Source organism: Anastrepha obliqua, chromosome 3 (genome assembly GCF_027943255.1).
Source record: "Anastrepha obliqua isolate idAnaObli1 chromosome 3, idAnaObli1_1.0, whole genome shotgun sequence".
In the NCBI taxonomy this organism is placed as follows: domain Eukaryota; kingdom Metazoa; phylum Arthropoda; class Insecta; order Diptera; family Tephritidae; genus Anastrepha; species Anastrepha obliqua.
In genome coordinates, this window is record NC_072894.1 from 111877404 (window position 1) to 111903845 (window position 26442).

Consider the following 26442-nt stretch of genomic DNA (forward strand, 5'->3'; position numbering starts at 1 on the left):
GGGAGATGAGACTTGGATTTATGCTTACGACCCTGAAACAACCGACCAATCAAGCGAATATCGTGCTAAAGGCGAGGCCAGACCGAAAAGAGCACTTCAAAGTCGTTCAAAAATAAAGGTCATGATGACAGGTTTTTTCGATTTTCGTGGTGTGGTGCACTATGAATTCCTTCAACCTGGCCAAACTGTTAATAAGGAATATTATTTGAGCGTTATGCTTCGTTTACGTGAAGCAATTCATCTAAAAAGACCAGAATTATGGGCCAACAACTCTTGGTTTTTGCATCACGATAATGCACCGTCTCACACTGCACTCGTTCTTCGTGACCATTTCGCCACAAATTCCACGCATATCGTTCCGCAACCACCGTATTCGCCTGATTTGCTCCGTGTGACTTCTGGCTATTCCCAAATCTCAAGAGACGACGCCGGGGAACGCGTTTCGAGTCGATCGAGGAGATAAAAGCTGAATCGAAGAAGGTGCTGATGGCTATACCGGAAATGGACTGTTTGGCATGTTTCGGGGATTGGAAAAATCGTTGGCATAAGTGTATTTCATCGAGAGGGGATTATTTTGAAGGGGATGAAATTGATTTACAAGAACGGAAATATTTATATTTTCTTTGATATATTGTGCATTCAACAAGAGATTTTCGTGATCGCGCACGTGTTATCAAAAAATAAGGACGTGAGTGTAAGGACTGTGCAAAAGTTGTTTTCAAAATTTCGAAGTGGTAACTGCGACGTGGAGGATGTCCCACGCGCTGGTCGTCCTGAAGTTCTTAACTCTGACGCCTTCCTCGAACTCGTAGAAGCTGAGCCAAATTTGACAGTCGATATGATAGCTCAGAGGTTAAATTCATCGCATGGAACAGTTCACAGGCACCTGGTTCAGTTGGGAAAGGTTTCAAAGCTGGGAAAATGGGTTCCGCATAGACTTTTCGTCGCCAAGCTTCAGCAGAGAGTGAATGTGTGTTCTCAGCTGCTACAACGGCTTGAAAATGAAAGTTTTTTGAACCGTATCGTTACTGATGATGAAAAATGGGTCCTTTACAATAATCCTGTTCGCAAACGCCAATGGTTGGATAAAGATGAAACACCAGAACCGACCCCTAGAGATGGGCTTCACCCCAAGAAGATTTTCCTGTCTATTTGGTGGGATATGGCCGGTATTGTTTATTATGAACTTCTGGAACCAAACCAGACGATAACTGCTGATTATTATTCGCATCAGCTATCAAACCTGAATGAAGCACTTAACAAAAGTCGACCGTCTTTAGTGAATAGACGCAAAGTTTTGTTTCACCACGACAACGCAGGACCTCATACCGCCAGGCAAACATTAGGCAAGCTGAACGAGCTCGGATGGGAGCTAATGCCGCATCCGCCATACTCTCCGGATATTGCACCTTGTGATTATCACCTGTTCCGTGGACTTCAATCCCATATGAGTAAGAAGAACTACTCCTCAAAAGAAGCTATAAAAAGGGATATCGAAGCGTGTTTTGGCTCCAAGGACAAACAATGTTTTGAGCAGGGAATTAAAAATTTGCCCAAACGTTGGGAAGACATTGTATGTATGATATATATGATAGTAAAATTAAATACCACTTTAAAATTGCGTTCCTATTCTACTTATAGATATTAACACTCTGAATTTAATGCTAAACATTTATTTCAATAAAAGGCATGTAGCATCCGCAGCTAACTGGGCGCTAATTTCCACACCAATTTTAATTGTTTTATTGTACGTAACACTGGACACGCTTCCCTTACAAACAGGAAATGCGCACGACACACGTCAACAGCGTCAACAGATACATAGAAACGCACGTCTTAACGAAGTAATTGTCAGAGGCATAAAATCTACACTTACAGTTGAAAGAACAAAACGAGTAACGCATATTTTTATAATAAAAACTTTTTCAGGTTAAATAAAACAAATAGAAAAATTTCATTGGAAAAAATGTATAAGAAAAATTATATACAAAATATAACTTCACGCATATTAATTAACTCAATAAAAAATATGAAAAATCTATAAGTAATATGAAAAGGTGTAAGCGCAGAAATTCTTCAAATCACAGCTTGTGTGTGTGCATGAGAGGGGCGAACAAAACACTCAGCCAACTACTCATTCTACATAATTAAGTTCCTTTGCCAGAGTGAGTATCTTAGTTAGTTTAACGACTGTTTCTTCTTTTTTCTAGTTACAAATGCAATGCACGTTTTTTGTAGTGGAAATGAAGGAGGGATAAGCAAGCAAATACAAATCTGAAAAGTAGCCACATCAGGAGAATAATGTAGACAATGTGCTGAAGTAGCTAAAAATTCTCAACGGAATGAGAGGTCAATGAGTGACGGAAATGACGAATTCTGAGAAAAGATTACAGTTTATGGAATAAAAATGCAAATATATACATGTATTTATATGTACAATTTGGCCCTTATAGATAAACTGGGATTTATTTTATGCATATAAAAATTGTATAAGATTATTAAAAATATGTAGACTTGCGCTGGAATTCGTAAAAGGTAATATATTTAAATCCAGCTTTTTTAGCGTGCATTTTGATATTGTACAAATGGAGAGCTTTAATGCTTAAATGATTTTTATGAGAAGTTAATTCATATCAAAAATGAACTAGGGAATTTGTAATGGCTTGCTCCATTACACCCTGGGCCAGGAGCCAGTCAAAAGTGGTGAAAATATCAAGCCATTCGTCGAGTTCAATGAAACTTCGCTCAGAGAGGTTTTTGAGGTCGCTGTTTACGAAGCTGCAACTATTTTGTTTTTTTTTTTTCAATTCCAAAATGGCATATCAACAGAAGAGAATTTAGTAGATCTGCTAACTTACTAGATATCTTTTATAAGGAAATGAATTCAATGCTTCAATCTTGTAATATCGAACAAGAATAGTTTATCCTAGGTTAGATTGAAGCGGTTGCCCACTGTGGAGCACACTCAGGCTCATAGCTCATTGTGATGCCGCGTGGGGAACTTGTCCTTATCTCTCCTAAAGCCAGTGCGCACTTTTCAAAAATTTTACAAGATCCCTAATTTCCACATTAAATACGTCTGGATAGAGCAGGATAATGGCACAGAAGGTGCAAGAATGTAAGCAAAAAGTTAAAGATCAAAATCATCTTAAAAGAGAGATCTTAAAATTACTAGAAATTCCAAAACATGGAATTTATCAATATGTTTCAAAAATTCTGGGTTCGTGGAGAATTATTGTTCCGATTTGAAGGCCAAACAGGAGGTGAATTAAGTGACTTTCCAAAAATGGAAAATATAAAATATCTGCAAAAATACCAAAAAAAAAAATTGTTTAACTAAAACATTTTTTTTTAAATATACAGTTTTATAATAAGTCAGACATTCCCAAGTCATCACAGAAAATGGTACCAGTGGATATTTCAAGTTCAAGGTATGTAAGGAAATAAAGCTACCTAAAATTAATAATCTTAAGAACAAGAATTCTTTTTCATGACGAAGCTATACCAGTACCTAACCGAATTTAAATATACATATATAGGGCGATTTTTTAGCTATTATCGTTTTCGTAACGTTTCGTGTTTTGTTTCACTGTCAAATATCTTCAGTGTACAAACGAACAACGCTTGCAAGTCATTGAATTTTCTTATAAAAATGCGTGTTCTGTTAAGAAAGTTTATCGCGCGCTTCTTCCATTTTATGGTCAGTTTAATCGACCCACTGAAGCGGCTATTCGAGCTATTGTGACTAAATTTAGAACCAAATTTACATTATTGGACATCAAACCACCAACACGCTTACGTAGAGTGCGAACTGAAGAAAATATCGCAGCTGTATCAGCCAGTGTTAATTGGGCCTCTGTTACTCAACACCGTGGAAAATTTTGCGAAAGGATTTAGGTGTGTAGCCTTTAAAAATACAGCTGGTGCAAGAATTGAAACCGAACGACCACCGCAACACAGAATTTTTGGTGAATGGGCTCTTGGAAAGTTGGCCGAAGATCCACTTTTGACGTGATAACGTCTTATAATTCGGTTTAGCCGGCTGCATGCACGAAAAAATGTGTCTTTACCTTGCTCATTTGTCGTTACCGTGCTCATTTTATCGTTACCTTGCTCATTTGTCGTTACCTTGAATGAACTGCAAGCGAAAGCGCGGAACGAACGACAAAGCAAACAAAGCAAACGAACGGCAACGTTCGACATCTTGCTCTCTCCTACTTAAGTGAGCGTATATATGTATGTATATGCGCATATGTACATATATAAATTCACGTATTTGTATTTGCATATGCTTTCTTATTGATTATTATTAATTTGATTTACTTGCAGAATTTAAAATAAAACCAAGTTTGTTAATAATACCTGTTGTTTTAATGTTATTATTATTAATTTTTTTATTATATATGAAGGAAAAAATTTATGGTAATATTTACCACATACCTTATAAGATATGTTGTATACTAATATATGTATATAAACATGTATATACATATACAATTTCGGGCAATTTTCAAAAAGAACAAATCTATATGTAAAGATGCATACAAATCATATGGACATATCAAATATTATATACGAATCTATTCCGTACGCAAGCAAATGTAAGCTAATGTGCTTGAACTGCAAGCGAGAGCGCGGAACGAACGACAAAGAGCACAATCGGCCCCCGCGTTCGGCAACGTTCGACATCTGGCTCTCTCCTAATATACTTGAGTGAGCATGTATATGTATGTATATGTATGTATATGCGCATTTGTATATAAATTCACATACTTGTATTTACTTGCTGTGTGCATGGTAATGAACCATTTCTCTGTTGAGAATAGAACGATGATAGAAAAAGTAGGAAATGAAAGGGAGTGTTTCGAGTGTAAAGTGTCTTGAAAAAGGCAAATCGATGATGTTGCCTCTTAGTGTTGTTGACTTATTAACGTCTGATGCACAATCGAAATTGAACATATCTTTCATGAATTTAATAAATGTTTCGTCATTTTTCACGTTTGTGTAAATGTAACTTTACCTATTCCATTGCAATTCCATTTATCTCCTCCTCTATATCCATACAAAATATCTATCAAACAAATAAAATTAAAATTTTGTTTTGAAAATTGCAACCCTTACATCAGTATTTTCTTATGACGTTGTTACGTTAAACTATCGCCAGTAAACCGACTTTACAGACAACCTCTTTTTTTATCGAAAAATTGTGTTCAACGACGAAGCTCATTTTTGGATCAATGGGTATGTAAATAAGTAGAATTGTCGATTTCGGAGTGAAGATCAGCCAGAAGAATTGCAAGAGCTACCAATGTATCCAGAAAAGGTCATAGTTTGGTGCGGTTTATGGGCTGGAGGTATCATTGGACCGTACTTCTTCAAAGATGCTGCGAATCGTAACGTAACTGTGAATGGTGAGCGCTACCGTGAAATCATATCCAACTTTTTTTTGCCCAAAATGCAAGGGCTTGACTTGCATGACATGTGGTTTCAGCAAGACGGTGCCACATGGCACATAGCACGCGTAACAATGGACTTGTTGAGAGGCGAGTTCGGTGAACCTTTTATTTCACGTTCGGGACGTGTCAATTGGCCACCCAGATTGTGCGATATAACGCCTTTAGATTATTTTTTGTGGGGACATTAAAGCATTTATATGTGAGATACCGGCCGAAACATTGGACTAAGCGTATGCACCATTTGAAGCGCAGTCGCGGTCAACATTTGCATGAAATATTCTTCAAACGTTAAATAAAAATTTCAAGCATTTTTCTGAATTTTACGTGTGTTTTTTTGAAAAACTTTCCTATAGCTCTTAAAAAATTACCCTTTACATCAATAATTGCGTATGTATCCTTATGTTTGTCGCCGAGCTCCTCTTGCGCGGATTTTTAGATAGCTTACAGTGTGAAGCCGCTTTTGAATGACAGATAGTTTTTTGAGAAACTTTTTCATGGCAGAAACGCGCACAGAGATTTACTATGCCTGCCGAGGAATGATCGGTATGAGAAAAAATGTGTTCTAATATACCATTTGATATTTCTGTTACACAGTAACCCTCGAACCCGGCTAAGGCGGTCGCCAACTAACCATGAAAATAGGGAAAAGATTTTTTCCCGACCAAAATATTTATAGAAATAGATAGAAATCATTATTGCAACTAATCATGCAATTCAGGGTAATCGCAGTAGTGATCTCATGTTCAATGCAATAGTTTGATCGCATTTTTATGCATGATGAATCGAGTCTGAGCTCAAGCCGACGACATGACATGTAAACACTACGTGAAAGAGAGCTCGATGGACCCGACTTCGGGTTCAAGCTCATTTTAATGCATAAAAATCAATACCCATAGCTTCACTGCGCGACAAAAACTTGTATAATAAAAAAATCTGCAAATAACAAGGAGGAAAGAAAAAACAATCGCCCGCTTAATAAAATTGCAATTTACACCTCATGCGAGGCAAAAAAAAAGTATTTAATTATTGTGTGAGACATACGATCGCGCCGTGGAAAACTCGTAAAAAAGTAGGAGACATTTGGTGCTCACATATGTATGTATGTATGTGCATAGCCACATGACTATAGTCACACAATAACGCGGACAATGCGACAAGCTGTATGGACCGCGCGCTCACACGACGCGCCCATATCGAGTGATCACATTTACCTAAAGCACCACCGATCAACCGTCGAAGCAAGTTGAGAGATCGCAGATAAGAAGATTTCTATATGAGTATTCATGTCTATACATACATATGTGTGTATGTGTGTATGTACGGGCACGTATATCCCTTTGAATTGCATCTTACGGGTAGCATTGTACAAGATTTAATATCAGATTTCTAGTAACATAATTTTGTTTCCTTTTCAATTTTCACTCTCTCTTTCATATGTGAAACCCTCAATTTATCCTTCTGCACTTACTTTTCTACCACTCGCTTTTGATGTCATATATGTATGTACATATATCCCTTTTTTAATTTACGAGCGTGTTTCACATTCAGCTCAGCAGGTTATCGTGTTTTTAGTATAAACCTCCAATTTCTCCTTTTTTGTTTGTGTTTTGTTTTGACAATGTTTTCATTCTGAATTGTCTGCCGATTGTTGCATGGGGAACTTCGACACTGAGTAACTTGATCGGGTAGCCTCTTAGCTGTTGCAGTTGTTGGCTGCCAGAGTGTTCAATTGTTCGCAGATCACCAATATCAATACACAAGCGATTGGGGAACACCGGGTGAGATTGTGTTGCTATGATAAAGGCCACAATGCGTGGTGAAGAGCGCTGGCTGATAGATTTGATAGATTGTGGTGTAAAATTTCCATTGATTACACTTCAGTTTCGGGCGGGAAGTGTGAAACGATTATAAATTGCTGCACTTTGCTGTGATATGGAAAATTGTCAATAACAAATTGCGGCAAGTTTTCAATTTCAAAGTGACATTGCTATTTCTTCAATGGCAAATTTAATTGCTTGAGTTGTAGAAAAATTGCATTTTGGATGTGGTTCCATTAAGTTATCATATTGCATTTTAATTAAATGTTCATACCTCGATCATTGCGCATTCTAAATTGAAATTTATGTGTTATTACGATAGTATAAAAACAGAAAAAGTTCACATCTGCGATTCAGATTCAATTTTCATAAATTCATTCATAACAGGTAGTATGCCTTGAAGCGTTTTACGTCTACAACATTGTGCAAAATGCAAATATTGCTTGGATAAAAATGCAGCGCTTCCCAAACTGAGTAATCCAGATACATTTTAAATTAGCAGGGTAGGTTTGCTATGAAACAGCTCCTTGCCATTCGAAGAAAAAATTGGTCGATAGTTAGGCACATCATTCTTATTGCCACTTTTAAAGATTAGAGTAACTGTTGTCACTTTCCTATCATCAATGAAGATTCCGGCTGTACGTGATATATTAAAGATGAGTTTTTAAAAAGAAGTACCGAAATACCGTCAACTTCAGTCTGGGATGAAGGCTTAAAAGCTAAAATTACATCTGGGAGGTCTCCAGTGGAGACATCAAATTACCAAAATTTAAGGATGAACACAACATAAGAGTCACCAAAGTCACGGGCAAATTTTGTTTGAAAAAAAACTGGGTAAATAAACTGGACATGCCAAGAGGAGAGTTTGCTTTGGTACACTCGCGCAGATCTTGTTGCATTTCGTGAAGTGCCAAAATGCTTTCGGACATGACTTAATAATATTTCGCAGATAGTCTCTTTTGCTAGCAAGCATCACCTTGGATCAAGCACACAATTGAGAAAGTCCTCTATCGACGAGGAAAAATTAAACTGTGGAAGCCCCTTATCATGCCCGTCATGTTGTACGGCGACGAAATAGGGGAGATGACAACATCCGCTGAGGCTACTCATGCAGTATTGAGGAGAAAAATTCGGTGCCAGCAGCATAGCAATGAGCTGTATAAAATTTACAGCCAAGATTGATAGAATACACTGCTAGGCGGATGAGCTAGCTAGAGAGAGGACCCTCGAGACGGTTTCTCCGCGGAATGAGAGGGTAGTATTCTCTTGAAAACCTGTGGTTTGCTTCTGAAAAGGCAGGCTTCACGTCAACTCATCAAGTGCTGTGTTAAAGCACAGTCGTGCAAAGTCGCGTGATTCTTTCGGCGACGGGTAGATTGAAAGCGATCGAGAAAACTTCTAGGGCTAACAAAATCGCAGCTCTCAATTTTTGAAGCCGGATATTGCCCTTCAGGTACGCACGCGGTGACCTTTGGTATAGCTTTGAGTCCTTTCTGCTCGGGCGGGAAGTGTGAAACTGTGTGGAGTGTGTTGTGGAAAAATCTCACCAACTTTTTCTCAGCTATCCTGTTCTCGCCGGTCTGATACTTAATTATCTTCTCTTCTTCTTAATTGGCGCTATAACCGCTTACGCGATTTTGGTCGAGTTTAACAAAGCACGCCAGTCGTTTCTTTCTCGTGCTAACCGGCGCCAGTTGGACACACCAAGTGAAGCCAAGTCCTTCTCCACCTGATCTTTCCAACGCAGAGGAGGCCGCCCTCTTCCTCTGCTACCACCAACTGGTACCGTATCGAATACTTTCAAAGCCGGAGCGTTTGTATCCATTCGGACGACATGACCCAGCCAACGTAGCCGCTGGATCTTTATTCGCTGCGCTATGTCCATGTCGTCGTAAAGCTCATACAGCTAATCGTTCCATCGTCTGCGATATTCGCTGTTACCAACGTGCAAAGGTCCAAAAATCTTACGCAGAATCTTTCTCTCGAACACTCCAAGCGTCGCTTCATCGGATGTTGTCATCGTCCAAGCTTCTGCGCCATACGTAAGGACGGGCATGAGAGTGTAGAGTGTTAGTTTTGTTCGTCGAGAGAGGACTTTACTGCTCAGTTGCCTACTTAGTCCAAAGTAGCACTTGTTGGCAAGAGAGATTATACGTTGGATTTCAAGGCTGACATTGTTATCGGTGTTAATGCTGGTTCCTAAATAGACGAAGTCTTTTACAACCTCGAAATTATAACTGTCTACAGTGACGTGGGTGCCGATACGCGAGTGCGCCGACTGTTTGTTTGAAGACAGGAGGTACTTCGTTTTGTCCTTGTTCACCACCAGACCCATTCGCTTTGCCTCTTTATCCAGTTTGGAGAAGGCAGAACTAACAGCGCGGTTGTTAAGGCCGATGATGTCAATATCATCGGCATACGCCAGCAATTGTACGCTCTTATAAAAAATTGTACCTGAGCGATTAAGTTCTGCGGCTCGTACGATGCTCTCCAACATCAGGTTAAAGAAGTCTCAATTATCTTAGCACTTACTTTTTGCTACACCTTTAGATATACATATCAAGCTTAGATATCACGCACTTGCTGAATTTCATTAGTAACTTGAAGCTCTTAATGCAAACGTAAGTCAGTCAGGCTCGGTTGGGGTCCTCTCTCACCCAAATATCAAAAATCATATCCTTTGGCTCTCTGATTGCTAAACTTCGATATATTTATAGTTTATAATTCCATCTTCTACTAGGGTGAGCCAAAAAACTCTCTCTAGTTGAGCTATCAGCGACGGCGGCTTTTAAAAGTCCGAAATCTTAACTAAATCAAGCGAAAGCTGTTAACAGAATCTATTCAATTGTGGTCTGCATCGCTTAAACGATCGCAGTGTCACTGTAGGAGACGCTCAACTGTACTCTTGGATCTAATGTGAGTTACAAATATTCGTTCCTGTAATATTACATACATACCAGATGTAGCAGAAAGGTTCATTAAAGATTGCAGAACGTGATGTGTAGGCTGGGTAGGCACCAATTAATGAAGATTCTAAAGCAGTCTTTCGATCCGTACTTCGGAAAAAAACTTCACAATGGCAAAAAACAGACTTTCTAAAAGCGGATGTTCTTCAGAATGCAATAGCTAGCCAACAAGCGTATCCTCAGTAGTAACAGAGTACTGTTATTTGTGCCTTCAACTTTCTTCATCATAACCTATTTTTGAAAGTTATGAGATAAACCTTGGCAAGTGCTTTAGACTCCGAACATTATTTCATTCCATCATAAACGTGATGGCGCACCTCGAATGTGGGAAAAAATCTGAAACCAAAAAATTTGCAGCAACTCACATTTAAGAATCACTGCTTCTGAGTCGCAGCTTCTTCAGAAGACCTCCTGCTGCGGTTGAGCGCCAAAAGGCATAAACAACTATCTTTGCTTTTATTTTTTCCATGTTTATGATGGATGCAAAAACAAATGAAAAGAGTCATGCAATTTGTGAATTTCAACCGGAAAGCAAGTGCGAAATCATAGGTAAGGTAACGAGTGAGTAAGGAGAATTTGTGTGCATAAAATAATAGCCACATTTTATTTACTCAGCAGGTTTGTTAATTGAAAGCAACAAAGTCAATTTGAAAGTTCAAACTGTGAGTTTGATATTGGTTTTAGATGCTAGTATTTGAATTGCGAAGTTTTTGTCATTTTCGCTTCACAGTAATCTAAAGTAATCGAGGAGTCGCTTATCGGTTGCCTCAGTGCTTCTTTTAATGGGTTATTCAATATTACCGGTAAGTGAGATGCAAAAAAGAGTAAATTTTGATCACCTAACTAACCAACAAAAAAAACCTGAGAGTACCACGTTCCCATGCCAGTCGGTTCTATGTAACCCGAACGACACGGATTTATATTCGGCGAAGGACTCTCACTTCAGCTGCATTCTCCGTACATGTATGGAGCACAGCAACCAGATAGCACCAAAACTGATATCGAACTGAATGTGGTCAGAAGAGAAATGTAAAAAAATAAAGCTATGAATGAAAGGATATCCCGAAGCTGGTGTCCGCTACTTTGCTTGCGTTCAAAACGAGTTAATATATTTAACACTTATAAAATGTGTAATAGCTTTTTTGAAAGCGAAGGGACATTTTCTGCATTAAGTTTACATTTTTTATTTTAATGTACAAACTTTGCATTACAAGGCCGAGACGAGCCTAGATCGACTGCGAACTGGGAGAACCGACCCCAAGTAAAACGGAACAAAAGCTAGGAAGAAGAAGAAGAAAAAGAAGTAGGTTATTAGTAGACAGGGAACACAGCAAAAAATTGCATAGAAATTCTGCAACAGAAAATATTTGCTTCTTATGGTTCCACACTGTGATCGAGGCAAGTCTAGTCGCTTGAGAGTTTTATGGACAAGAGGTGAGAATCATCGAATTAAAAAGGGCAAATCTATGTTGCAGTAACAGATTAAGCTCCTACCTATATGGAATTGATCTCGACACACTCAACATAAATCTGGCATGAAAAGGTACCCCGCATCCTTTTTCTTTTTTTTTTATTAAAATTGAAAACATAATATAATTGCAATCACAATTTCAGGTATGAGCTGTAACCATAACATGGCGAGCCGCTTGCATTTGTCTTATCGCTTGCACCTCTTCTCATACCCACTTAAACTTACTCATCTAACACCTCTCTTTGAGACATTCCACCTTTTGATCGAAGCAACCCGTTTCCTGGACCAGCACACGATAGAGAACAGCACACACGCCGATTATGGTACCGCTACTTTACTCTCAGTGAATTTGACAGAATCGCTTTGTATTGGACGTCGCACGTGTGAGATTTATTTGCCTGTTGTTTGTGTAATTCCTTCTGCTTCTCGAATTCTTTTTCGCATTACCGCATCTCTCTCATGCAACTGCATTAATGTGATGTAACGCGCTCTCTAATGAGTGCAATCTTGTTTCTATCGTTCTGGAGGCCAACCAATAGTTGAGACTCATTTCCCCGCTCTATGCAGAGATTTATAATTTGCTATAACAACAACAGAATGTTATTGAAAATTCAAACAAAATATTAGAGAGAGTGTATATAAATGCTCCAAGGCCAGATTCATTCCAGTAAAAGCTCATAGATAATGAAATTCATAGCGAAAATAAAGATCTCGACGCCATGGTGGGGAACAATGGAATAATTTATTATTGACACATCGTTCATCCTTAGTTAGGCTTTTGGTCGAGATTATTCTCCAATTTGTTACATACTTGTTGATATTGTTCTAGGAAATAGAATTTTATGTCCCCTCTTAGTGGATGTTTCATGTTCAAAGGGGTATCAATTAAGGGGCCAAACCAATGGCAGCCAATCACACATCCATTTGGTTACGACGACCACTAACAATAACAATAGTTAAACTACATAATAAGCAAATCTTTAGTTGATGCGCTGTCTGTTAGAGTTTCGAAATTGTAGATTATATCGTTTCTTGGAAATCGGCGTTTATTATTCTAATTTTTGCCAATTAAAAGTGTGTAGCAATTTTTATAGTCACAAGTTGTTAATTCGCACCATTACAAAAGCGGCTACAATAGCAATCGCTAAACTTTAATCCTGTAAATCCATAGCATAACCGGTTCGCCGTGATTGATGAGAAAATTCTAAATTAAAAATCTTGTAATATCGCAGTTTAACCATTAAAAATGTGTACAAAGCCGGAAATTTCTGCAAGTATATGTATGTGTATGTGCGTATTTATGTAAGTATAGGCACCCATATGCATTTGCGTACAAGTTCTATTGAAGTGATCAATCGGTTGGCCGGTCGGTCAGTTGTCCGTTCATTCATTAAATTGTGCTACACTAATTGCGCTGCCGCTGCTCGCTGCTCGCTGCTCGCTGCTCACTGCAAATGAATCAACTGTCATGGCGCATGCGCAAATTTTTATGCCAGTTTGTGGACAGCTAAAGGCCTGCTCAGTGGAAGTTATGGTGGAAGTTCGAAATGAAAATACTAGTTTGGGGCATTAACAAGCTGATATTGCATTTATCATTAAGTGACAGCATTTTATGTGGTTAATGGCACTGAAAAAAATGCCAGACCGGCAATAGTTAATATGATTCTTTCCTTTTTCATGATTTTCAGTTATTTAGTACCTTTTGATGTCGTTATTTATTTAATTTTTGGTTTTCTGCGCAATTTGCTGAAAACTCAATCTGCTAAATTACTCAATTAACAACAACTTACATATCAGACCGCGCTGCACGATCAAACACGGTGGTCCGAAAACGAGTTCGTTTTTGAATTAAAGTTTATTTTGACAGTATCAAAAGTCCACTTAATCTCAATAAATACTATGCATATGACTCTGCAGATTTAAATGAGTGACTCATTTGCCGTTTGCACAATTTAGGAAAACTGTTGCGCACGTTTTTCCAAACAAAGTGCTGTGTTGCACAAATTTTAACTTGACTGATTAGTTAATTTGGTGAAAAAAGGCGTATTTTTAAGATTTTTTTTATTTTGGCTATACAGATAATTTTAGTTAATTCATTTAATTTCCGCATAATAATGCAATATTTCACCAACATTTTTCGCAATTTCCATTGCAAAATGTTGTAAATTGAGCGGATGCCCGTAAATCTCCAGAGACGCCTCGATGAAATGTTGTTTTGCGGAAACAATAAATTCAAATTCATTTGTTAAAGGAGATGCATTTCGAGGTATTCGTGGAAGGATTGGCGTCTGCCGTAGCTGAATGGGTTGCTGTGTAATTTCCATTCGCAAGCGCCTTTCGAACCTGGGCATGCAATATCAAATTTTTTCTAAAAACGGTCACTGTTCGGCAGGCAATGAAAAAGCTTCTCATCGAAAACCAGCTGCCGTAAACAGCCGCTTAAAACAGTAGGTCCCTCCGTTTGTGGAACAGCATCAAGACGCATACGACAAATAGGAGAAGGACCTCGGCCAAACACCCAAAATGGGGTGTAAGAGCCAAGTATATTATATAAAGGGTGTTCCATTAACAGGTATTATTGATGAATGGATTGCGCTATCGAGAGGTGATTAACGATATTTTATGGCCGTAATTGGATGGTATTGATCTAGACAACGTTTATTTTCAACAAGACAGCGCAACGTGCCACACAAGCAACGAAACTATTGATCTTTTGCGGGATAAGTTTCCGGACCGTTTTATCTCTTGAAGAGGTGATCATAATTGGCCACCGAGATCTTGTGATTTAACACCTTGTGACTTTTTCTTTGGGGCCACGTGGAAAAGAAGTCTAAGGCCAACAGCCCAGGCTCGATTCAAGTCCTCAAAGATGGAATTCGTGAGGCTATCGAGGACATAGGGCAGCTACTTTGCAATTCGATTATGGAAAATTTCATCAAAAGGATATTGTCCTGTAAGCGTGGTTGTGGTGGTCATTTGCCTGATGTTATTTTCCACTATTAACGGCATACTTTCCTCTTTATAATGAAATAAATATCCGATCATTTATATTAAAAAATAGCATTTTTCTCTGAATATCAAAATAACACCTCTTATTGAAAAATCCTTTATATCTGTATACATGTACTCGTATATATGCCTGAGAGAATTTTCTTTCATAGCACTTGAAAGCCAAAAATCGATATGAATTCAAAATATTAAAAATAAAATAGATGGAAATAAAAACAACTACAACTCATTCCAGGATAATCGACATTGAGGTCGTTTAGGTTAGGCTGGCTGATCTGTAAAAAAGATCTCACTTAGACCCCTAGGAACCACTTTATATAATTCATAAACGCGTATTCGCGAGTTTTAACAAGTCGTTCAGACTTTTGTCAGCAATATCCTTCAAGATTGAAAAATATGTTGATCCTAGGTACATTTGTCGAGGGATACAGAGAGCAGGGCAAAGTAAGGTGTTCCAAAGTACCCCTAGCATTCGCTTCGTTGCATGTCTTACTCGCATCGCTCAGAATTTATCGCATTTTAGCTGCGTGATGTGGGTTGAGATAGTGTCCCGTCAGTACTCCAACCAATATTTTGCAGTCTTTTCTAGACAATGATAAATCTCGGCAAGCGAATACCTGCCTTAGCGAGCTCATCAGCTCTCTCATTTCCTCCTACTTCTTTATGCTCTGGTATCCAGTAAATAGTGACCTGTGTATTTCTGCAGAGTTCATCCATTTTGGATCTGCACTGTAGAGCACATTGCGAGTTAGTGCAGGAGCCATAATTGCTTTAATAGCCGCTTGGATATCAATGAAAATTTTTTGTCCGAGTATGAAGAGGAGCCAGCTGTTTTTGTTACAGCATATCTCAGCTTGAATTATACTATAGCAAATAGGGAGTCTAAAAAACTTTTTAGACAAATTAGGACAAAAGACAGCCGCTCCTACTCCTTCTGCCATTTTGGACCCATCTTTAAAGAAATTGTATGAATGGTATGTCATTGACTAAAACAGATCAACATTTAGCCTGACAAGAATTTTGCACAATAATCCATTACTTAGTTTAAGCCTCAAAATGGATACCTGGTTTGGCTTTAAAATCATCTTCTCCTTTGAGGAACACTTTCATTGTCTTAGAAGAACAATGGCCAGGAAAGTGTGACAGTTTGGCGCTGATTTTGAAGTGATAGGACTTTTGGCCCAAGAATGAATGAGAGATTAAGATTTGAACTACCGTGAAAGTAATCCTAAATTATTTACTTTGAGGGGGAACAAATTTTAAATTGAGCAGGGAGTCAAGTGTGCCATGACACTCAATCTACTAATAATCGATATTTTGCGCACTGTGATCAATTGGTAGGTGAACTGTGATGAGATTACAGCTTGATTGAGCAATTATAACTTTTTTTGTCAGCCTACTGAGTGTAGTATTAACTTTTTGTGCGATTTCTTGAAATATCAATTTTATGAGGATGAATCTGAAATGTTTCTGGCAAATATTTTTCGCGCTTTCCACGGAATAAAACCAGAAACCGTCAGTAAGGAAGTTAGGGTATGGTTTTCTAAAAACAAACCTGCCACAAGAGTGAAGAAACTGCCTTCCGTAAATGTTGCGAATATTTTCTTATTCCAAAAAAAAAGAAAATATTAATAATGATAGGACATTTCCCAATTATGTACGAACAACCTGGGATCATGGCATTTGCAACAAACAGCACAACAACAAAATACATATTTGTATATGACATCCCAATTTTCATGCTTTGCCACCAAGGCGTATCTATGGAAGGAGGTGGTATTAGAGTGGTTGGTTTCTTCTTCTTCCATTCGCCTTAAATTTGGAAATGTCAGTTAAACGAAATTACGGAAAGTTGTTGCTGTGCTGTGAATGTGCGGCAAACTAGTTTTATCTATTTGTCATTCATTTTCATTATATTTTCTTTCCCTTGGCAGTTCTAATTTAAGAAATGTTGTTGTTGCCTAAATGCTACCAACTTGAATAGATTCGCCTTGATTGCTATGATGACGGGTTAATGTGATAATTTTTTAATATCTTGTGAATTTTTCTAACATACATGGCATCGAAAAATATTGTGTTCATTTTATTTAACTTTTAATCTAAAAATACTTATTTTTATTAAATATTTAATCCAAAAATTTTTTTTCGTTTTATTTAATTTTTAATCGAAAAGTATTCTCTTAATTTTATTTGACTTTTAATCGAGAAATAGTTTGTTCATTTTATTTTATCGAAAAATATTTTCTCAATTTTATATAACTTTTAATCGAAAAATATTTTCTTAATTTTATTTAAGTTTTAATCGAAAGATTTTTTCTTTATTTTTCTTCAATCCTTAATCGAAAAAAGTTCTCTTAATTTTATTTTATCGAAAAATATTTTCTTCATTTTATTTAACTTTTAGTCGAAGAACGTTTTCTGCAATTCATTTAACTTTCATCAAAAAACTATTTTTTATTAGTTTTATTCAATTTTTAATTGAAAAAGATTTTATCATTTTTATTTAATTTTTAATCGAAAAATAGTTTCTTCAATTTATTTAACTTTTAATCGAAAAACGTTTTCTTCAATTTATTTAACTTTTAATCGAAAAACGTTTTCTTCAATTTGTTTAACTTTTCATTAAAAAAATTTGTTTTGTTAATTTTATTCAATTGTAACTGAAAAAAATGTTCTTTATTTTATTAAATTTTTAATCGAAAAATATTTCTTCATTTTATTTAACTTTTCATCAGAAATTTTTTTTTATTTATTTTATTCATTTTTTAATCGAAAAACAGTTTCTTCATTTTATTTAACTTTTAATCGAAAAATATTTTCTTAATTTTATTTAATTTTTAATCGAAAAATATTTTCTTCATTTTATTTAACTTTTAGTCGAAAAACGTTTTCTTCAATTTATTTAACTTTTCATCAAAAAATATTTTATATTAATTTTATTCTATTTTTAATTGAAAAATATTTTCTTCATTTTATTTAACTTTTAGTCGAAAAACGTTTCCTTCAATTTATTTAACTTTTCATCAAAAATTTTTTTTTATTAATTTTATTCAATTTGTAATTGAAAAAAGTATTCCTTACTTTATTCATTTTTTAACCGAAAAATAGTTTCTTCATTTTATTTAACTTTTAATCGAAAAGTATTTTCTTAATTTTATTTAATTTTTAATCGAAAAATATTTTCTTCATTTTATTCAACTTTTAGTCGAAAAACATTTTCTTCAATTTATTTAACTTTTCAACAAAAAATTTTTTTTATTAAATTTATTCACTTTTTAATTGAAAAAAGTTTGCCTTATTTTAATCATTTTTAATCGAAAAATATTTTTTTCATTTTATTTAACTTTTAATAGAAAATTGTTTTCTTTGTTTTATTCAAATTTTAATCGAAAAATATTCCCTTTAATTCATTTAACTTTTAATCCTTTTATTAAACCTTTAAAATAAAACATATACTTAGAGCACCCTTTATGTGGCGCTTTCCATGCACTGGGTGTTGCGCATGCGTTTCACTCAACTGGTATTTCTGCCAAGTAACGCAACTATTGCCGGTAAACATTTATTGCCTTACACCTTGCAAGGGAAATATCTCACCATTGCTTAGTAAAGACGGGTATATACATAAATATGTGTACATTAAGGCCGTACTACCAACCTGGAACAGCATACAATGCAACCAGAAAATCTGGCAAATAGTCAATGCGAACATAAACCTGTACTATAAAAAGCGGAAGAATGAGACTTCGAGGATGACTTGGCGAATGCAAAACATGCATTTTTTCACGTAAACGTCAATTAAGCAACAACAAATTATTTAGCCAATATGGGCGTTAGCATTTACACATGGCCAGCCTCTTAATTTCATAGCACAGAAAGCAAAACTAATAGCACTCTGATACACACACAAATATACACCCATGATAGGAGAAGATATCTATTTTGTGGCACAAAATATGAGAATTTGATATGCAACACCCCCACGCAATTGCCAACATTCCCCTTATAATGCATAGGTAATTGAAAAAAGAGAGAAATCAACTCAATAAACTTAGTATGATCCTTATGTGTGTAAATATGTATGTACATATGCAGGAGTATTTGCGAATGCATGTCACCATGTGTGGGTTGTCTTGGCAATTTAAAAATGCAAATTTAGCATAGTTTTCGTTTGGTCTTTGATAGTGCCCACCATGTCTAAATGACAGCTCAATAGCGATAACGATAACATTTTAATAAACTTGTCAGGCATTTACTGTCTTTTTAGAGTTTGCCTGGGTGGATTTGCTCAGACATTATGTAACGCTTTAATAAGAAGACTTTTTTTCAGGTGGGCTGAACCGGCAATAAAATTTGCAAAGTTATTTGTTAAATAGGTGCGCTGGCGTACAAAAAACTGTACATATATACAGGGTGTCCGGTGGTAAAATTAGGAATTGAAAGCTAAAGTGAAAACTAGTTATTAGTGATAAAAATGCAGGTTTTTTTATTTTCTCTAAATATTGGCCATTACATCGGATACAGGCTTGAAACGTGGTCTCCGTACTCCGCGCCACTCGCTGGATAAGTGATGTCGGGTTGCCGTTAACCTCACAAACGATATTTTAGTGCTGAGATGGTCGCTGGGTTTGTTTCAGAATATTTACTTTTGAGACCAGCGACTATGTGGTCTGAGTCATGTCGCTTGATTGGATACAAACGCTCCGACTCTGAAAGTATTCGATACGGTACCAGTTGGTGATAGTAGAGGAAGAGGAAAGCCTCTTCTGCGTTGGAAAGATCAAATGGAGAAGGACTTGGCCTCACATGGTGTGCCCAACAGGCGGCAATTAGCACAAAAATCAACATTTTTGAAACCTGCCCCCACTTTTCATCGAGGTCAAAATGCTGCCGAAGCTCCCGGTCGAGAATTGGTGGAAAAAATAAACTGCGATCATAAAACGATTATCAATCAACTTCATTCAATGGGATTTACCGAAAAATTGGAAGTCTGGCTGCCTCACGAGATAAACGCAAAAAAAACAAAGAAAGTCACCTTCCAATAGCCTCTCAGCATCTCGTGCGCCATCGAGCAAGGCGCAGTCATAAACGCTTTTTGTACCGAATTGTTACGGGAGATGAGAAATGGTGCCTATATATCAATACGAAGAAAAGAAAGGAGTGGCTGGCTCCAAAGACGAGAGACAAGCCTGATCTTCATCTAAAGAACATGAAGATAAATGTTTGGTGGGACTGGGAGGGCATGGCGCACTGGCAAATGCTCAAAAAGAATGCCACGATCAATAAGGAGCTCAACATTGCCCGGCTGCATCGTATGAATAACGCTATTCGACTGAAAATACCTGATCGACGTGATCAAACCATACTCCTTCACGACAACGCCAGTCCCCATGTTGCACAAGTCGTCAAAGCCGCACGCCAAGAGCTCAAATGGAAGATCCTTCAGCATCCGCCGTATTCTCCGGACCGTGCGCTGATCGATTACCATATTTTCCGCTCTCTGTCAAACTATATGAAGGGCGTTACCTTCGATAACAAAGAGGCGTATAGGTACTTAAAAACTGGCTCGAAACTTCTTTCGGTGGAACGGCGTCAACAAATTGGTCGAGAGGTGGGAAGAGGTTGTAAACAGCAACGGCGAATATAAAATTGATTAACTTATTGATAGGTAGGTAGCTAGGTGGGGTCGCTATCGCAATGACACACTTAGACCTTTCATAGATCCATTGTGATACCACTGGAACTTATCCTTACCCTATGGGTCCCTTTTCAAATAATCCGGTAGCTTTAATAAACGAGCAAAGCTTCGTTAGTTTTAGATGCGCTATGTCTGCTACATCAATTAAGAATGACATTTCAAGAGGGCGGAGCCTCTTTGTCGCTAAGTTTTCACACTCACATAAAAGGTGTCTGACTGTTTCCACTTCTTCTGACAGCTTAAGACAGCTTCTACAGAAATCGAAGGACGGGAGTCCTAACCTTTTAGGGTGGCTGCCTATTAAACAATGATTAGTTAATGCCCCTATCACTTTTCTTATAACTTCTCTGTTAAATCTTAACAAGCTTTTTGATAGACCGCTGTTCCATTTCGGCCATGTCTGTTTGCTTAATTCGCATATAGGGAGGTTTTGCCAAATTGTATTTCCCTTGTTGAAGGTTTTCCTATCTATAAATAGTTAACAAGTGGCTATAGGCACAGGTATCAGCGTCTCATCCACTTGGAGATCAAGCGTTGTACCGATTCGAGCAAGTTCATCTGTCTTGCAGTTCCCTGCTATATTTCTGTGGTGCCTGGCACCCAAATAAGGTATACATTGTAGAATTTTGATACGTCATTTAGAAGTTTATAATATTCTATGACTGTTTTTGATGAGTGTGTTTCAGATTCTAGCGCTTTTATTGCTGCTTGACTGTCCGGGTATATGAAGACTTCATTTGTGGATAATACTCTCGTTTTTATTACCGTAAGTCCCTCTTTTATGGCAGTGACTTCCGCCTGAAATACACTGCAATGATAAGATAGGCGAAAAGATTAGCTAACTCCGAATTTATAGGAGTAAACCCCTCCACCTACTCTGTTGTCTAGTTTTGGGCCATCTGTATGGATGTTTATATCATTTTCCTTAACAAAAGTCCCATTCCTCTTTGGAAGAATATACTGTGACGAAGGATTTATCTAAGTTGATATCCTTGGGCTTACAGAAATAAGTTGTAACAGGTTGGTTGGTTGGTTTAAGTGGTGATTCTTCCAGAATCCAACTAGCGCTTCCGCACCTTTTCGTTGTCACATCTTCGTTACCAACTTGTTTACCAGTTATTTACAGCATGACTATATCCAGTCTGTGCGGTTCAGGAACCTTATCAGGTTGTTGACATCTAAGCCAGACAGCTGTCCCAGACTCTCGAACAGCGGTTCACTCAGGGTTAACATTCTGTCCTTCCATAGGGCAGGGCATTCTCAGAGGAAGTGGAAGATTGTTTCCTTTTTCTCCGGTTTTTTACAACTGTGACAGTATGTGTTGTGAGGGATGCCCATTTTATCTGCTTGTTCTCCCACAGACCAAAAGCCAGTTATGACTGTCGTTAGTCTCCAGGCGTCCCATCGTTGTTGTAACAGGAATGCAGGAGAATTTTTCTAAAATTGAAGAGTGTCCTCTCTGATTTGTTCTGAGTAGACCGATTTCTCTTAATCTGAGAGCTGCCTTGACAGCTATTTTCTTACCGAAATGCTCTATTTTTTCAATATATATCTTATCTAAAGCCGGCTACCGCACTAGTATACCGTCAAGAATGATAGAAAGAAGATTGCGCCCATCAAGAGTGCGTGACGTCACGTTTGCCGAGTTGTGCAGTGTTGCCAACCATTTGCTCTTCACAATAAATTTAATGCTTTATTATACCCAAAATGCAAAAATTTTTAAGTTTCGTGTTTGTTTCTTTTTTTTAATTTAAAGCTACCGAAACTTTAAATTAAAAAACAAACTATATTATTAAACAAAAAAAGGTTAAAAAAGGTCACTCTGAGAAGATTTTAGTGCTAATGAAAATTTTTTTACTCTTATAAAATGTGATAATTTGATAGTGCAAATTTAATTTTTGGCTCCATTTAAGGTTATGCAAGAATATTAAATCTTCTTCTCTCAACTCTTCTTAAGATTGAAAACCTTTTTACACATTTTAAAAAGCCTTTGAATTTATTGAATGCGAATTAAAACCATAAAGGTGTAATCGTTTCTTCCGGTCATCAATCCTTAGTGAGACATAGGACATTAAGAGTTGTATTCATTGTAAAAATAAGCAACAAAATACCAGAAAATACTAAAGAAACCATACTGAAATTTTTACAAAAAGAGTACCTTATCTAGTTACATAACTTCAAATATAGCAAAAAAGTCGTTCCCTTAACAAAAGAATCTCACTTAACAAAAAAAAATCATAAATTAAATTGTACATAAGCATAACACATTTATTTAAAAAAAACGCACATTTTAAAGACAATTTGTCACGCATACAAAGTTCTTTAAGTGATTCAATAAAAATTTGTTGGATTATTTTCTTTAAATGGGCATTTTAGTGCGTTTTTATATCCAAAGCTAGGCAACACTGCAGTAGCGAGAGAGAGATTTGACTGCCGAAAGCAAAAGAACACCAACAACACCTGCAATCGCGGGCAATGCCACCAGATGTTAAAAAAAAAGTAAAGATAAATAAAACTGGGTGAATTATATAAATAATTATTAAAAAATGTATATTTTACAAAATTATAAACATTACATTTTAATTAGAACAGGCTAGGAAAATGTCATGAAGAAAGAACTAAAACTCCGAGACTAAATAACAAAACAAAAATGCTAAATCAAGTTACGAAAATGGTAATCTGGCCATACTGGAGCTAAAATCACGTAACTAGTTGTCAAATTCGCTGAGAGCAAAGTAACGGGACAACGTTAGGCGCCATCTCATTATTCTCTCCATCGTGCTATACCTTATGTTAGGATTGGTCTTACAATTGTTGTGTAAAGCCAATATACGATAGATGGGAAAGACCCCAACTTAGTCCTATTAGCTGTTTACAAGAGTAGAGCCCTATTGTTGCTCTTTTTACTCTATCTTCGACATTTGATTGCCATCTTAGTTTTCTGTATAGCCGCTATTAGCAGCTACTCCTCATCACTAAACAGAGGAGTTATTTTTGGAATTCTATGTTTCCTAGTAAATAAGATGAGTTCAGTTTTGTTAGGGTTGACGCTTAGCCCATTTGATTTTGACTAGTTTTTGACCATGTTTAGTAAATCTAACATGATTTTACAAAGTGTATTGGGAAATTTCCTTCTTACAACCATTGCAACATCATCCGCATATGCTACGACGAGTTGTCCCCTCTCCTCTAGACTCTTTAGCAAAAAGTTTATTGCCAGCACCCAGAGGAGAGGGGCAGCACTCCGCTTTGAAGTGTTCCTCTACTGGTTCTTCCTGATCTTTGCGGCCTCCAGGGTAGCGATCTGCTCATGAGCATGTTTTTCATGAACTCAACCTGAGCCCCGGAGATCCCGAAATCAGTCAGTGCCTTTATTATGGTATCCGGTAGGATGTTGTTAAACGCGCTCTCGATATCAAGGGAGGTTACCAATGTGTATTCCTTATTGTCAATTGGGTTATCGATTTCTGTAACAAGTGAGTTAAGCGCTGTTTCTGTAGATTTCTCTTTACAGTACGCATGTTGTGACGTACTAAGCTTGTTAGGGTTCATGTTAACCTTAATATAGGCTAATTGACCTAAAATCCTTGGGTGTTATGTGTGAGCTTTTACCTGCCTTAGGAATAAAGACAACTTTTACCTACTTCCATACTGATGGAACACTTTTAAGTTTCAGAGCAGCCTTGAATATAGTCATTACTTATTGATATAATTCCTTTCTTTTTGTTTAAGTAAAAGTCTTCGGTAAACATGCTACGAACTTATTCCCCAACCTATTATTATAGCCATTAACTAGGGAAGTATTTCTATAAATTTTCTCTTCTTCATTTCTCTTTATCAAACTGAACCTCCAAAGTTTTGCAACTTCAAACACAAACAACATTTCAGCACGTTTTGCACATTGACATTTGAGCGATGTGATATGACAGAAAGTACCGTTAACTGTCAAAAATCATGACAAGTGTGAGCCTGCAGTAGTTAAAAGCAAAACACACACCCGCATATATGCGTATATGCGTACTTACACATACATACATATACAATAAATAAAAATTTATGCACTTACATTTTCGCATGATGTACGACATGAGCCAAATACTTCACTGCAACAAGTGTAAATGTCTGCAAGAAAGAAAAACAGAAAATTCGATTATCGGCGAAGAAATACAGTGAGTACGAGTAGTGCTCCAAACAGAAAAAAAATATATACCTATATAAAAAAGTAAAAAATATTTAAGTAGCATAAAATAAGTAGTTGCAAGTGCGTATGGGTACAAAAACAAAAATTTAAAAAGTATTAAAAAAAATATATAAAACAAAAAATATTAAAAAAAATGGCTAAGGCAAATATCGCTTTAATGGCTGCGTAATCTTTCATTTTTTGACATTTCCAATAATTTATTTGGCGCGCACTCGACGAGCAGCTAACCAAGTAGATGGTGAGGTTATTCGAACGATGCGTAGCTGATGTGCGATTTTTTTCTTCATGCATCTCCTTTAGTTTACGCCAGTTTGTGATTTTCTATATTTTCTCTACGCGTACACTTCTCTGTGCACTTACAAGTCTACACTTTTTCATTTCACTTATTGCATGTCATATTTTTGCACCCCTAGTTTGAGCATTCGTTCAGCAGAGAAGAAGAAGAGAAGTTTCAGCATATTGCATTCATTAAATTTGCGTACATCATATCTTCATGTTGCCGCTTTGCCATATTGCATCAGTTCAATCCACTCTAACTCCATTCACGTTTACGCCAACAACACTAACGGCTGCTGCCACCTCCACTGCATCAGTTCAGTATTTCTAAATCATGTCCAATCATCCAGTTCTTCTACTCATATTCACCATCACCAATGCTGCTTGCCGATGTCCCATCGCGCTGCCGTCTCGAGTTTATCGCTACTTTCCTTCCGTACCATACAGGTCTTCGGATCAACGGCTTCACTGTGTTTTGCATGAATTTTTCTCATGTGATTAATGTCGGACAATTCGCAATTCGTAATTTTTAATTTATTTTCTCTTTTTCTTGTACGCTCACTCACACTCCTCCAGACTTTCGCGTTTTTTGTACTGCTTGCGCGCAGATACAGTACAAATCCTTTACTGACGCCTGTGGATCGTGCAAACATACACACACACGCATAAAAGTTAATCTTTATATGCATACATACTTAAGTTTTTAATCTTGCGTACGAGTGTCACCAGGCAGTCAGTCGAGCAGACAGAAAAGCAAGGCAGCCAGCCAATTCAATGGCCTTAACACGATCTACACAGCGTTTGTTGTCTCAGATACTTTGCCTGTTGTTGATTACTTTTGATCACTGAAGTTTACGTCTGTCCATCTGCATGACTTTTCAGCCTCCTAACTTCACGTACGATATTATTTATATACTTACTTACATGCCTACATACTTGAGTCTATACATAAACTACTTGTGACTCAAAAGTGATTTTAACGATCGTTTTGTTGTTGGCGATCGCTCGTCCAGATGTGGTGTTGCCGCCAAGTGCCACTTTTGGTGTGAATGGTGACACTATGTGCTCAACAACATGAAGGAGTGCTGAAGATCGCTTTTTTTTAGTACGAGTATAATGATCTATATATGTATGTATGTACATAATTTATTTACAGCTGTGATACATTTATTTTGGAACAAGTCTTTAATGAGCATCCGGAAGAAGGGTTGTGAAAAAATTGAAGTTAATTTGCTTGAAATTGTTTAAAATTAATTATACTTGGAAAAAAGGAATATACTGCAGAAGCAGTCGTAGAATAAATATATATTCACTTATACATACATATGGACAAATACAGGATGAACGATATGAAGTGTTACCAACTTCACACTGCTTGTATCTGTAAAACAGCTCATGACATCAACGTCAAAAGTGTTCTAATGACAGTTCAATATATTGTTTAAAAGCCATCAAAATCATTTGCGTTTCAGTTTTGTTGAATTTTTTTTTTTCTGTGATGGAATTCAAACGTAATGGTGTGATTGCGTTTTATTTGGCTGGAAAATCTCA

The 26442-nt window shown here is 36.9% G+C and overlaps 1 protein-coding gene across 1 annotated transcript in view; it reads right to left on the reverse strand.

The window, feature by feature from the left end:
• The window catches only part of LOC129241230 (reversion-inducing cysteine-rich protein with Kazal motifs), a 91298-nt gene that overhangs the window by 20146 nt on the left and 44710 nt on the right, over positions 1–26442 (reverse strand). Inside the window, exon 2 of the mRNA XM_054877455.1 lies at positions 24481–24536. Within this exon, the coding sequence (XP_054733430.1) occupies positions 24481–24536 (56 nt within the window). The remainder of the gene's footprint in view (positions 1–24480; positions 24537–26442) is intronic.